This window comes from Arachis hypogaea, chromosome 4 (assembly GCF_003086295.3).
Source record: "Arachis hypogaea cultivar Tifrunner chromosome 4, arahy.Tifrunner.gnm2.J5K5, whole genome shotgun sequence".
In the NCBI taxonomy this organism is placed as follows: domain Eukaryota; kingdom Viridiplantae; phylum Streptophyta; class Magnoliopsida; order Fabales; family Fabaceae; genus Arachis; species Arachis hypogaea.
In genome coordinates, this window is record NC_092039.1 from 11609817 (window position 1) to 11621888 (window position 12072).

The following is a 12072-nucleotide window of genomic DNA, read 5'->3' on the forward strand; positions in this document are numbered from 1 at the left end:
AAAAAAATTAAATATATATAAAAAATAACATTATAATTTAATACCATGTCCTTTTTAGTAATTATTTATCTAAAACTGATTTTAACTAATATTATCCAATCAATATTCATTTTATCAAAATCAATTTTAGTATAGAGTTGCCAAACATAAATCATGTTAACACAAACTTACTTCTACCTCAAATCAATTTTATAAAATCACTTTTATTCAAACTCCAGTTTAACCAACCACAATCCAAACACACAATTTATAATGATTATAACTGTGCCTATGAAAAACTTAAAGAGTTGTTAAACACCCTAACAAAAGCTGCTTTTAAAGTCTCTCTTAAAAATTAAGTCTCTCTTACGAGTATTTTGTTTGTTTGAGTGTAACTTTCACATACATAAAAAAAGTTCTCCTTTTATAAGAATTTATAATTTCAGTTCCACTCTTTTCTCATCAAATTAGTACTTTGTTCCAGTACCATTTTACTCAGACCTAGAATCAGATCTATCTAACTCAAATGTCAAAGGGAAGAATCTAAATTCGTTTTTGTTTGTTATTCTTACATTATCTTCAAGATTGCTCGGCGAGGAGCTCTGGCTACAAGCAAGCCTTTTTCCTTCAAAATTGCTTCTTCATTAATGCTTGAGCTTGACGGAATTCACCAATTTTCTGTTCCTATACACAAGCTAGGCATGCTAAAATTAAGTGTTGAATCCTTGTCCCAGGTCTTATAGGGCGCTTGCAGTTTAAGCTAAGGACCTCAAACTCGGTTGTACTGACAATCTCTCTGTTGAAAAGAAACAAGAAATGAAAGCAAATAAGATTTTAGCCATATGCCCATATCGAAATAAGATTTTAGCCATATGCCCATATCGAAATAAGATCAATCAATGTCAAAATGCTTCTCATAATAGCATTATGCATTGAAAGAAAGAAAGGGAAAAAAAAAAACAATGTAACACACCTTTCTCAGTGATATCAACTAGCCTTATTCAAAATAATTTATTGCTAAAGAGAATAGAAGAAGATTCGACATACTTATCAGTTCATAAGTAACGATCATCGTTGTTCCATAAAGTGACATGTTTAGAAATCGAGGTCCAAACCCCCGGTAAAATCCCCACCAGCCATCTTCTTTAAGGAGAGTCTTTGTTGTCTTCAGCACCGATGGTCTTCCGGAACCGTAGTTGTCCATAACCTTTGTGCAAATCAGAAGAAGCAAATCAAAATATAACCATATCACAGTTCAAAACACCAAAAGAAAAAAAAATATCGAAACCTACACTTTGGAAGAGATACCAACTTCAATTATTTAAAATAGTTTCCTTGAAACAGGAAACCCAGAGAAGATTAAAGCTTCATATACCTGAAGGCGTGTTTTTACTGTATCTATTGGAGTAGTGATAACCGACGAACACGCACCGGCCACCATCCCTGCTGTAGCTTGAACCGTCACCATTTGAAAATGTGAAGGTTTGTTCTCTGCATCATCTTTGAAGCCCAAACTCCTAAACCATTAAGCATGTCATAATCATAATAATAACCTATAGAATGAGCAATTCTTAAAATATTTACTAGTAGTAGATTGTTGTGAGTTAGAATGTACCTCCAAATTATGTGTTGTGCCGCGCCATATGAACCCCACCAAAGTGCAGATGCCGGTGACTGAGTTATGGCTGTTAATCCAAAACCTCTATACAAGCCTCGGAAACCCTCGGCCTCGAAAACTTTACGTATAACATCAAATGGTCCTCGACAAGGAGCCGTTCCTGGAAGACCTTGTACCATTAACCTCTGGCAGATCTGATCAAACATCAAACAAATTTCTTCATATGATGCTTCACAAACAATTTATGAGAGCAGCCAGAAGACTCATTAACCATTATAATTACCAAAACAGATTTATAGCTCTAACATTTGTAGGCAAATTATATAATGTTTTTTCCCTAAAGAATCCAGCAACAGAAAAGCTTTGGTTTGAGAAGAAACACAAGAAAAATGCTTGGAAGAGATGGAAAAGCAGAGGAATAGAAGAAGAACCATTGATCAACTTCAGTCAACATTAGTAAAGATCATTGTCAGAAAGTGAGGGAAGTGACAAAAAAGCATAGCAAAAATTAAAAACTACTTTTCGTTCTCCAAGAAGAGTTACTATCTAAGCCTTGTATGAAATCCTCCTTTTGCATTCTACATCAACTTCCAAAACATCATGCTATTTCCATTTTCGGTAAAATGGAAAAGGAATACATAAAGAATAATGAAAAGATAACATGATAAATACAAAGAAAGCAAAAAGAAAGAAGGGAAAAAAACGTATATTGAATATAGGTGTAAAATTATGTACCACATCCAAAGGCACGAAGTATACACAAGACACCAGATTGGAAAACATGCCGGCCACACCATTCGCAAGGCCGATTCTTGAAGCTTCTGGTATATCACTACCTTGTGTGTATTTCAACATAATGTCTTTCGACATCTCTAGAGACGTCAAAGCTAGGACCCTCCCAGGCATTGATCCAATAGCAGAAGTGCCAAAACCTCTAAAGATTCCGGGAACACCATCACTCCTTAGAATATGAGTGAACACCGACATTCCGCGCATTTGAGAGAGTCCAGAACCAGCTACTTGCATTCTTGTCTTAACCACTGCTGTTGGATGAAGCAAAGCTGATTGAGCAGTGAAGAGAATGGCACCAATTACATGGAACTTGGTCTTGTCCAGCCTAATTTGGAACGATTAAGATTATACACACAAAAAACAAAAACCCTAGTTCCATGCTTCCATTTTAAGTACATAAAATGTAAACAATTGCACAAACACATGCCACTCACAATAATGAATCAATAATAATAGCTTTCTTTATGCTTTTTATTCACAAAAATTTATCCAAATATGCAGAATTTGGTTTTCTTTTTCTTTACAAGAGGGACATTGAAGCATTCTAGTAAACCCAGGAATATAAATCAGAGTATTTGTGTAACCTGCATTTTACTCAGAATATTAGAACAATAACATGATCTTTTACTTCATTTTAGTCAAAACACTAAGGAGATAATCACAAAACAAGTTACATGAAGCGATGAACACACATTATACAAATAAACGTATGCATTATAAGGCTCTTAAAGGAACATGAGGATGAAAGTGAAAGGAAGAAGAAGAACCTGTGCCAGTTGATGTCAGTATCAGCGAGCGCCACCTGTGGTGTGGTTGAAGCCTCAGCAGCTTCCATTGCCATGGCAACAGAAGAACAAAACCTCTTCTATGAACAAAAAGATGAAACGTTTTTTGTGTTGGTGGTGATTCAGTTTCACTTCAAACAGAGGAAACAACACGAATGCAACTGCAAGTAAAGTATATGCCACTCTACTATTGCTAACCGCTTTCATCGAATGTTCAAGTGAAGTCAGTCTTTTTCTTTTTTTGTATTGGAACATTCCAGTCCTTTTTTTTTGGGATTTTTTACTTAAATAAAATTTGAAAATTACAATGTCACTGTTAACTATTTAATTATTTATATTTGTATGGTAATTTAATGGTGACATGCAGTTCTTAATGTTAATCGTTAATAATTATTAGATAATAATTTAGTTAAAGTTTTTAAATTATTTAATAATTTTTTACTAATTTTACATGGAGACAATAATTATATGCAAGTTTTTACCTGATTTAGTTATTAAAAATTTTCTAGTGAGCTGTGTTCGTTTAAGTCAGTTTTGTTTTGTTTATTGTTGAATTTTGTTTGTTGTGTATTTTGCTTGGTTTCTTATTACTTGTATATAATAAAAATTACCAATAAGAATAAGGAAATTCTTTTTTAGGAAAAATAGATTAGATGAGGAATAAAAATTTTACTAACTTTATGAAAAATATGTATATTATACACGATAAATTTTTTATTATAAAATAAACAATTTTTACTGTTCATTAAAAAAATACAATATTCTATTAAATTACTATAACCATAATATTAATATTAAGAATAAGAGCAATAATAAAAATAAAAATAACATATATCTTAGAGAGCGAGAGGGAATTAACTAAAACTGATAAAATAGGCCAACTCATTGAGTTAGTTCGTTTATCCATTTAAATGAATAAATTTTATCTCTAAACTAGTATATGTTTTCGTACCTTGTACAGGATAATACATAAAATTATATTAAAATTTTTATTAAAAATTTAAATAATATATATAGTAATTATTATAAATATTTTATAAAGTTATAATTAAAATCAAATTCTCAAAAATTTTAATATTAAAATATTAAAAATAATTAGTATTTATCTTAATTAATTTGAGTTTGTTAAGTGATCGTCTCACTCGTCCACTTAAACAATTATTAGGAGTTAGAATCTCGCCTTGTGTATATAGCAATCAATTGGTTAGTGATAAACCCTTAATAAAAGGAGTATCAATACGTGGTTAGACTTGGTAGGAGTTTTCAAATACGCAGGTACTCGACCTGTCCATACCCGAATGAAAAGAATAATAACTTGACCCGAGTCGGGGTATATTTTGCTCAAGATAGGTATTGTCGGGTTTAGGGTGTACCCGCCCCGATTATATACATATAAACACTTTTTAGGAATTAGGATTTACCTCACATCACACATGATTCATAACTTCAATCTATACTCTATAGCCATGCAAGATAAACTCAATCATCCTCACCTAAAATCCTCTTCTTCTCGACTTCTTCACAAAAAAAAAAACCGCATAGCTCCTGTCATGTTGTTGCTGAGTCCATCGCCGCTTACCTATTCACAACTCCCATCTTCCTTCACAGTCAGAGACGGACTCACGTTTAATACAGAGGGGGCATTCGCCCCCACAAATTAAAAAAAAAAATTAATACTTATATACATATATACCACTTATTATATTATATTTGTCTCAAAATAAAATATAAATAGTTTTTTTGTATTTTATGTTAAAAAATATTTTGTTAAACTTAACACATAATAATAATTATATTATTAAATTTGATTTAGTACGAAAAATAAATAAATACACTCAAAAATTAGTGATAGTTAATTATATTATATTAGTTAATTAATTAATAATTAAATTAAAACTTAGTGTTTTAATTAAATACAACTTAAATTATTAGTAATTTTTTAAAAATTGTTTAAGATAAAAAAATATATTATCTATGTATTAATATACTGTAATTATTTTGGTTAAAAAATTTATTTATACTATAAAAATTATAATAAGTAGATTTGACAATTAAGTAAAATAATTGTTTAAAAATATATATAAAAAAATAATATTTAATCATATTAAAAATAAAAAAGGTCCTTATAAATATTTTTTATTATTTTAAATATTATATTATACATATGAAATTATATTTTTATTATTTTAAATATTATAATAATAATTGTGTGTATATTTCTAGTTCTTATCAATATGTATTAGATAGTTTTAATTTTAAAATTTGAATATAACTAAATCAATTTAGATTGATCAAGTGATCGACTTAGTCGTCTGCTTAAATAAGTATTGAGGGTTTGAATTCTGTCTCGTATGTATAGCAACTCGTTGCCGGCCAATTGTAGATTCTTAAATGGAATTCAAATTCATGACAGATTAGTCCTTAACTTGTTGAATATCGTGGGAAGCAAAAAAAAATATCTATACCTAAATTTTATTATATTTTTGTCCTTATTACTAAATTTTTCTGGGTCCGTCACTGTTCACAGCTTATGTCATCATCGCTGCTCATTCCATTACCGTCGTTGTTGAGTCCGTCGCCACCATTCTCATGCGAGTTTCTTTTCTCTAGATAAATTCTCCCATCTCTCTCTCTCATTGTGAGTCTGTTAAGTTCTTCTATTCAAAACATTGATATTTAATGTTACGGTGGTGGGTAACCGGAGATTAATAGAACAGATGGCGTAAGTTGGCCCAATCGTCCACGGATGGTGAGCTCCGGGTTGGTTTGCACGTTGGAGCTTCCTTCCGACTTGTATACGTGGGTGAATGGGGGGTGGTACCTGCAAAGACACTCCGATGCCAAAGTTAGCAAGAGTGTAAGCAGGTCTAGAGAGTATTGGGCTTAGAGATACCTGAGGGGTGTCAGTGTATTTATAGTGGCGAGCCAATAACCACCGTTGGAGTAGCGCCGTATCTTTAGGATGTTAACCGCCCCATTATCTTGGGGAGGTTAAGATATGGCTTTATGAAGTGGTTAGAGAGATTTTAGGGGCGGTTACTCATTTGAATGAGTGTTTATCTGCCAGCTAATCTCATGCCCGACTTCTTTAAGGCAAGTCGTGATTAATACCGACTTCTTATGTGAAGGTCGGTACTTAGCTAGGCTTAATCCTTTGGATTAGGCCTTTTATTCGGGCCTGGACCTTTGTTATTGGGCCAGGGTATGAACAGTGCCCCTACTTGAGCCCAAGGTCTCTTTAAGGCTTGGGTTCAAGTATTTAGCTCGGGTTCGTAGCCGACTTCCTTGGAGGCAACACGGGTTTTAAAACCGACGTGATTTTCGCGACCTTTTGTTTTCTGACAGTTACGTCTATTCAAGCGTCGTGTCCGTTGGGGAAGTATTGGGGGCTTTGGTAACGGTGCAATCTCATTAATGGCTGCTCCGCTTTTACCATTATGCCCCTTAGCATGCTTATAAATACTTTCCCTCTCTTTCCTATTTCCGTTTCTGCAATCTTTCAAACTTCTTCTTTCTTTGTTCGTGCTGTGTTTACACGTACTATACTTTCGTGCTCCTAGAGACTTCTGTTTCTTCCTATCTTCATTTTCGGAAAGAGGTTAGTTTCTTTCTTCTTCTTTGTATTTTTCGTATGACTTTACTTTGTAAAGGAATAGTTTTGTAGATTTTTGCTTGACTCCTTTCCTCCTCTCTAGAGACCTTTTTGATTTTTCCTTTTCCTTTTTCCTTTTGTAGGTTTCCTTCGTTTTCCTTAGAGAAAGAAAAATGACCTCCGTAGATTGGGTTGACGTTACTGTTCTGGGGGAGGAGCCGTTGGTTGATGCGGAGTTTATTACTCACCTTCGCACCCACCATCGGCTCTGTACCTCGGATGAAGATGAGCCTAAATATGAGTTACTTGTTCCCGGTTTGGAGGACCGGGTTTGCCATGGGAGAGCCAATGAAACGGCTCCCCATTTCTTCTTCATGTACGAGTGCATGATCACCCGTCTGGGCGTCTTTCTGCCCTTTTCAGATTTTGAGATGTCTGTTTTGCAGCATTGTCGTGTTGCCCCTACCCAGCTTAATCCCAACTCCTGGGGTTTCTTGAAAATTTACCAATTTATTAGCCATGCTCTGGATTTCCCGACTACTTTAAAAATCTTTTTCCATCTTTTTCACATGACCAAACCTTTTAGTGGGCTGAATAATAAACAACAGTGGGTTTCCTTCCGAGTCATACAAGGTCGGAGGATTTTTACCCTTTTTGATGAATCTTTTCATGACTTTAAAAATTTCTTTTTCAAAGTGCAAGCTGTAGAGGGTCATCATCCCTTTTTTCTGGATGATAATTCTCTTCCTCGCTTTCCTTTATACTGGCTGGAGGCTTCCCCTTGTGAGAAATATGGTTTGGATGACTTGGATGAGGTTGAGGCTGCCGTCGTGGGGTTCCTCCGAGAAGTGTGGGGGAGGGCCCCCTATTTGGACACTAAAAAATTTCTCCAAGGGTCTCCGACCTTTGTCCAATCACAGCTAGGTAGTTTTTTTCTAGTATGCTGAATTTCCGACTTGTTAACCTAATATTCCGACTTGTTTGATCCTTTAGCTTGTTGTTTTCTTTTTCAGAAATGGCAAAGACAAACGCTCAAGAATCTTTTCAGAGGGTCCAGGAGGCTAAAGCTAAGTCTCGCGCTCGGTCTGGTGGTGCCAGGGTTATCTCTCCTCCTCCTCCTCCTCGTAATGTTGGAACTCTTTCCAATCCTATGGTGATTTCTTCTTCAGCTCCCTCTCAGCCGTCCTCTGCCGTCCGACCTTCTCCCGATCCCAAGAAGCGCAAGCTCTTAGAGTCTGGCTCTTCTGGGGAGGTTAAGGCGGATGCTCTTGCCTTCGTCCGAAAGAATATCTATCCTTATGCCCGTATAGGCATGGATGATATGTCTGTTCGGAGCCACCTTACCACTATGGTCGAGGAGAGTCTTAAGGCGGCGGGGGTCTGCGGCAAGCTCTTAGATATTTTTGATAGGGCTCCTCTCAGCTCTTTAGGGGCGACCTCGAGGGTCGAGGAGCTGGAGGGGAGGCTCCATGTATATCAGGAGCATGAGGGAGAGTTGAGGAAAGAAATTGCCAAGCTAAAGGAGGAGAGAGATACCCTCCGGGAGAAGGGGAAAGCTTTGCAGGCCCAATGCAACATGGAGACGGAATTGAGGAAGACGGCACAAGCTAGCTATCAGAGCTTATTCAAGGATCATGTGTCTGTGAAAACTGACCTGTTTAATTCTCGAAAAGCGTATGAGGAGTTAGAGGACTCCATTGCCGATGGCACCGAGGAATCTTGGCAGATTTTTCTGGAGCAGGTCAGAGTTATTGCTCCTGACTTGGATCTGTCTCCTTTACATCCTGACAAAGTTGTCATCGACGGCGCCATTGTAGATCCTCCTGTCCCCAAAATTGTTTCTGAATCCGAGTTGAAGACTCGGGGGCAGAGGATCATCGAGTCTCCTCCTCGTTCCAAAGATGCTCCGAGTTCTTCCGTCATTCCTCCGACTTCCTCTTCAGCTTCTCTTCCTGGTTCCGGTGGCGCTCCTCCCGACTCTGGCGGTGGTGATCCGTCTACTCCTCTGAAAAGATGATCTTATTTTTCATGGCTATATGGGGGCTCGGCCTGTGAGTCCCCCCTTTTTTAAACTTATTTATATGTTGTTTGGTGGTTGTGTGAACAATGTCTCTTGGCCTTTTAGCGCGTAAACAAAATATTTCTGACGAGTGCCCTTTTGAATAAGGGTGTAGAAAAATAAATGCCCCTTTTTTGGATAAGGGTTCTAAGTTACCTTGTGCGTGTATGCTTTTCTAATTTCGATATTTCAAAACCCTTTTTCTGAAAACCTTTTTGTTGGCTTGTATCGTTTTTTTTCGAGCCTTTTCGTTTAAGGGCTTTTATGCAGCCTTTAAACTTTTCTCAGGTTTTCCAATCTCTTTTTATTATCCTTTATACTCAACTTTGCTTTAGTGAGTTTTTATGACTTAGGTTATTTTTGTGATGCGTTTTTCATCTACTCGGAGTGTTTCCGAGTTTATTTTACTCGGGTTCTCATTTCGACTTAGGAGTCGGATTATTCCCGAGTTTTTTACGATCAATTCATATAACCTCTTTACGCCGACTTGTACCTCGTCGTTTTATCCTGACGACCATCTAGGTCGGTTCATGGGATTTTCACGTTTTGTCGAGCTTAAGTCGGCGCGTTTCGTAGAAAGACTTAGAAAAATAAAGAAGGATATTATAAGAGATATTGAAAAAGAAAAAGATCTTCATTAATTGGGGAGGTACCTTCTTGCTACTAAGGGTTTTGATAGCCTATTTCCCTTAGCCTCTACTATGATGCCTCGTTAAAAACCCTTCTCCAGAAAAAACCCTTTTTGGGAAAAAATCATGAAGTTGGGAAAAGAGTACATCAGGGAGTAGAGTTCGCTTTTAACTGTAGTACCTTTTCATATTACAAGCATGCCACGACCTTGGTAGCTCAGTGCCGTTCAAGTCGGTTACTTTATAATAACCCTTCCCTAGCACTTCCTTGACTTTGTATGGTCCCTTCCAATTTGTGGCGAGCTTTCCTTCTCCTGATTTGTTGACTCCTATGTCGTTTCTGATTAGGACCAAGTCATCCGAGGCAAATGTTCTTCGAATGACTTTCTTGTTGTATCTGGTAGTCATCCTTTGTTTCAATGCTGCTTCTCTTATCTGAGCATCTTCTCGGATTTCGGGGAGCAAGTCGAGCTCCTCTTTGTGTCCCCGCACATTTCCGACCTCATCGTAGAGAATCACCCTTGGGCTTTGCTCATTGATTTCTATCGGAATCATGGCTTTTACACCATAGACTAGTCGGAAAGGTGTTTCTCCTGTGGCGGATTGGGGGGTTGTCCTATAAGCCCATAGCACCTGAGGGAGCTCTTCAGCCCAAGCTCCCTTTGCTTCCTGTAGTCTCTTCTTTAGTCCTGCCAGTATGACTTTGTTGGCTGCCTCGGCTTGCCCATTGGCTTGTGGGTGTTCTACCGAGGTGAACTGATGTTTAATTTTCATGCTGGCTACTAGGCTTCTGAAGGTAGCGTCGGTGAATTGGGTTCCATTATCCGTGGTAATGGAATAAGGTATCCCATATCTTGTGATGATATTTTTGTAAAGGAACCTGCGACTTCTTTGAGCGGTGATAGTAGCTAATGGTTCTGCTTCTATCCACTTTGTGAAGTAATCTATTCCCACAATCAAGTATTTGACTTGTCCTGGCGCTTGGGGAAAAGGACCTAACAAATCTATTCCCCATTTTGCAAAAGGCCATGGAGAAGTGATACTAATGAGCTCTTCTGGGGGAGCCACGTGGAAATTTGCATGCATCTGGCACGGTTGACACTTTTTCACAAATTCTGTGGCATCTTTTTGTAAGGTTGGCCAGTAGAATCCAGCTCGGACCACTTTTCTGGCTAGTGATCTTGCTCCGAGATGATTTCCGCAGATCCCACTATGTATTTCCTCCAATACCTCGGTGGTTCTCGAGGTCGGTACGCATTTTAACAATGGTGTTGATATCCCTCTTCTGTAGAGGACATTCCTCACCAAGGTGTAATGCTGTGCTTCCCTTCGGATCTTTTTAGCTTCTTTCTCCTCCTTAGGGAGGATGTCGAATTTCAAGTATTCGACTAAGGGATTCATCCATCCGAGGTTTAAACCGACTACCTCAAGTACTTCTTGCTTATCTTCTGTTTTTGCTACCGAGGGCTCCTGGAGGGTTTCTTGAATCAGGCTTGTGTTGTTTCCTCCTGGCTTGGTACTGGCTAACTTGGACAGGGCATCTGCTCTACTGTTTAAATCCCGAGTTATGTGTTTGATCTCGGTTTCTGCAAAGCGTCCAAAGTGCTCCAAAGTTTTTTCCAAGTACCTTTTCATGTTAGGGTCCTTTGCCTGATATTCTCCGCTTATTTGGGAGGTCACCACTTGTGAGTCGCTATATATCATCACTTTTGTAGCACCGACTTCTTCTGCCAATTTTAGTCCGGCTATCAAGGCTTCATATTCTGCCTGATTATTTGAAGCCGGAAATTCAAATTTCAAGGAAACCTCTATCTGGGTTCCTCTTTCATCAACTAGTATTATGCCTGCACCGCTTCCTGTTTTGTTGGAGGATCCGTCTACATAGAGTTTCCATGTAGTCGGTTTTTCCTCTTGATCCCCTGCATATTCTGCAATGAAGTCGGCGAGGCATTGGGCTTTAATGGCCGTCCGAGTTTCATATCTCAAATCGAACTCGGAGAGCTCTATTGCCCATTGAACCATTCTTCCTGCTACATCCGTTTTTTGGAGGATTTGCTTCATGGGTTGGTTCGTACGGACTCTTATTGTGTGAGCTTGAAAGTAAGGTCGTAGCCTTCGTGAGGCTATTACTAAGGAGTAGGCAAACTTTTCTAGTTTGTGGTACCTTAGTTCAGGGCCTTGCAGGACCTTACTGATGAAATAGACTGGGTGTTGCCCGACCTCGTCTTCTTTTATCAGGGCCGACGAGACAGCCCCGTGTGCCACGGATAAGTATAGAACGAGGTCTTTTCCTGGTGCTGGTCGGGTTAGGATAGGAGGTTGGCTTAAAAACTTTTTGAACTCTTGGAATGCCTCCTCGCATTCCGGAGTCCATTCGAATGGGCATCCCTTCTTTAATAAGGAAAATAATGGAATGGATTTTATTGCCGATCCTGCCAAAAATCTGGAGAGGGCTGCAAGTCGGCCATTGAGCTGCTGGACCTCTCTCAAACAAGTCAGACTTTTCATTTCTAGGATGGCTCTACATTTATCGGGATTGGCCTCAATCCCTCTTTGTGTTAGCATAAATCCTAGAAATTTTCCTGCTTCCACCGCGAAGGCGCATTTTGCGGGATTTA

The 12072-nt window shown here is 38.0% G+C and overlaps 1 protein-coding gene across 1 annotated transcript; it reads right to left on the minus strand.

Annotated features, from left to right (window-relative positions):
• Positions 1-305: 305 nt before the first annotated feature.
• LOC112796283 (uncharacterized) lies at positions 306-3382 on the minus strand. Its single transcript, XM_025838663.2, has 6 exons — positions 3157-3382; positions 2333-2714; positions 1595-1791; positions 1355-1496; positions 1027-1186; positions 306-775 (listed from the first exon to the last, which is right to left on the minus strand). The coding sequence occupies exons 1-6, from the start codon at positions 3228-3230 to the stop codon at positions 735-737; spliced, it is 996 nt and encodes a 331-aa protein (XP_025694448.1). The 5' UTR covers positions 3231-3382; the 3' UTR covers positions 306-734.
• Between the last annotated feature and the right edge of the window lie 8690 nt (positions 3383-12072).

What these genes read in the sequence shown, in the direction of transcription:
- LOC112796283 (XM_025838663.2), bottom strand. Translation starts at nt 3,230, where the DNA reads ATGGCAATGGAAGCTGCTGAGGCTTCAACCACACCACAGGTGGCGCTC. An exon ending in GCACAACACATAATTTGGAG is followed by an intron (nt 1,497 to 1,594) that starts GTACATTCTAAC and finishes TTAATGGTTTAG; the next exon opens with GAGTTTGGGCTTCAAAGATG. An exon ending in CGTTACTTATGAACTGATAA is followed by an intron (nt 776 to 1,026) that starts GTATGTCGAATC and finishes TCTTTTCAACAG; the next exon opens with AGAGATTGTCAGTACAACCG.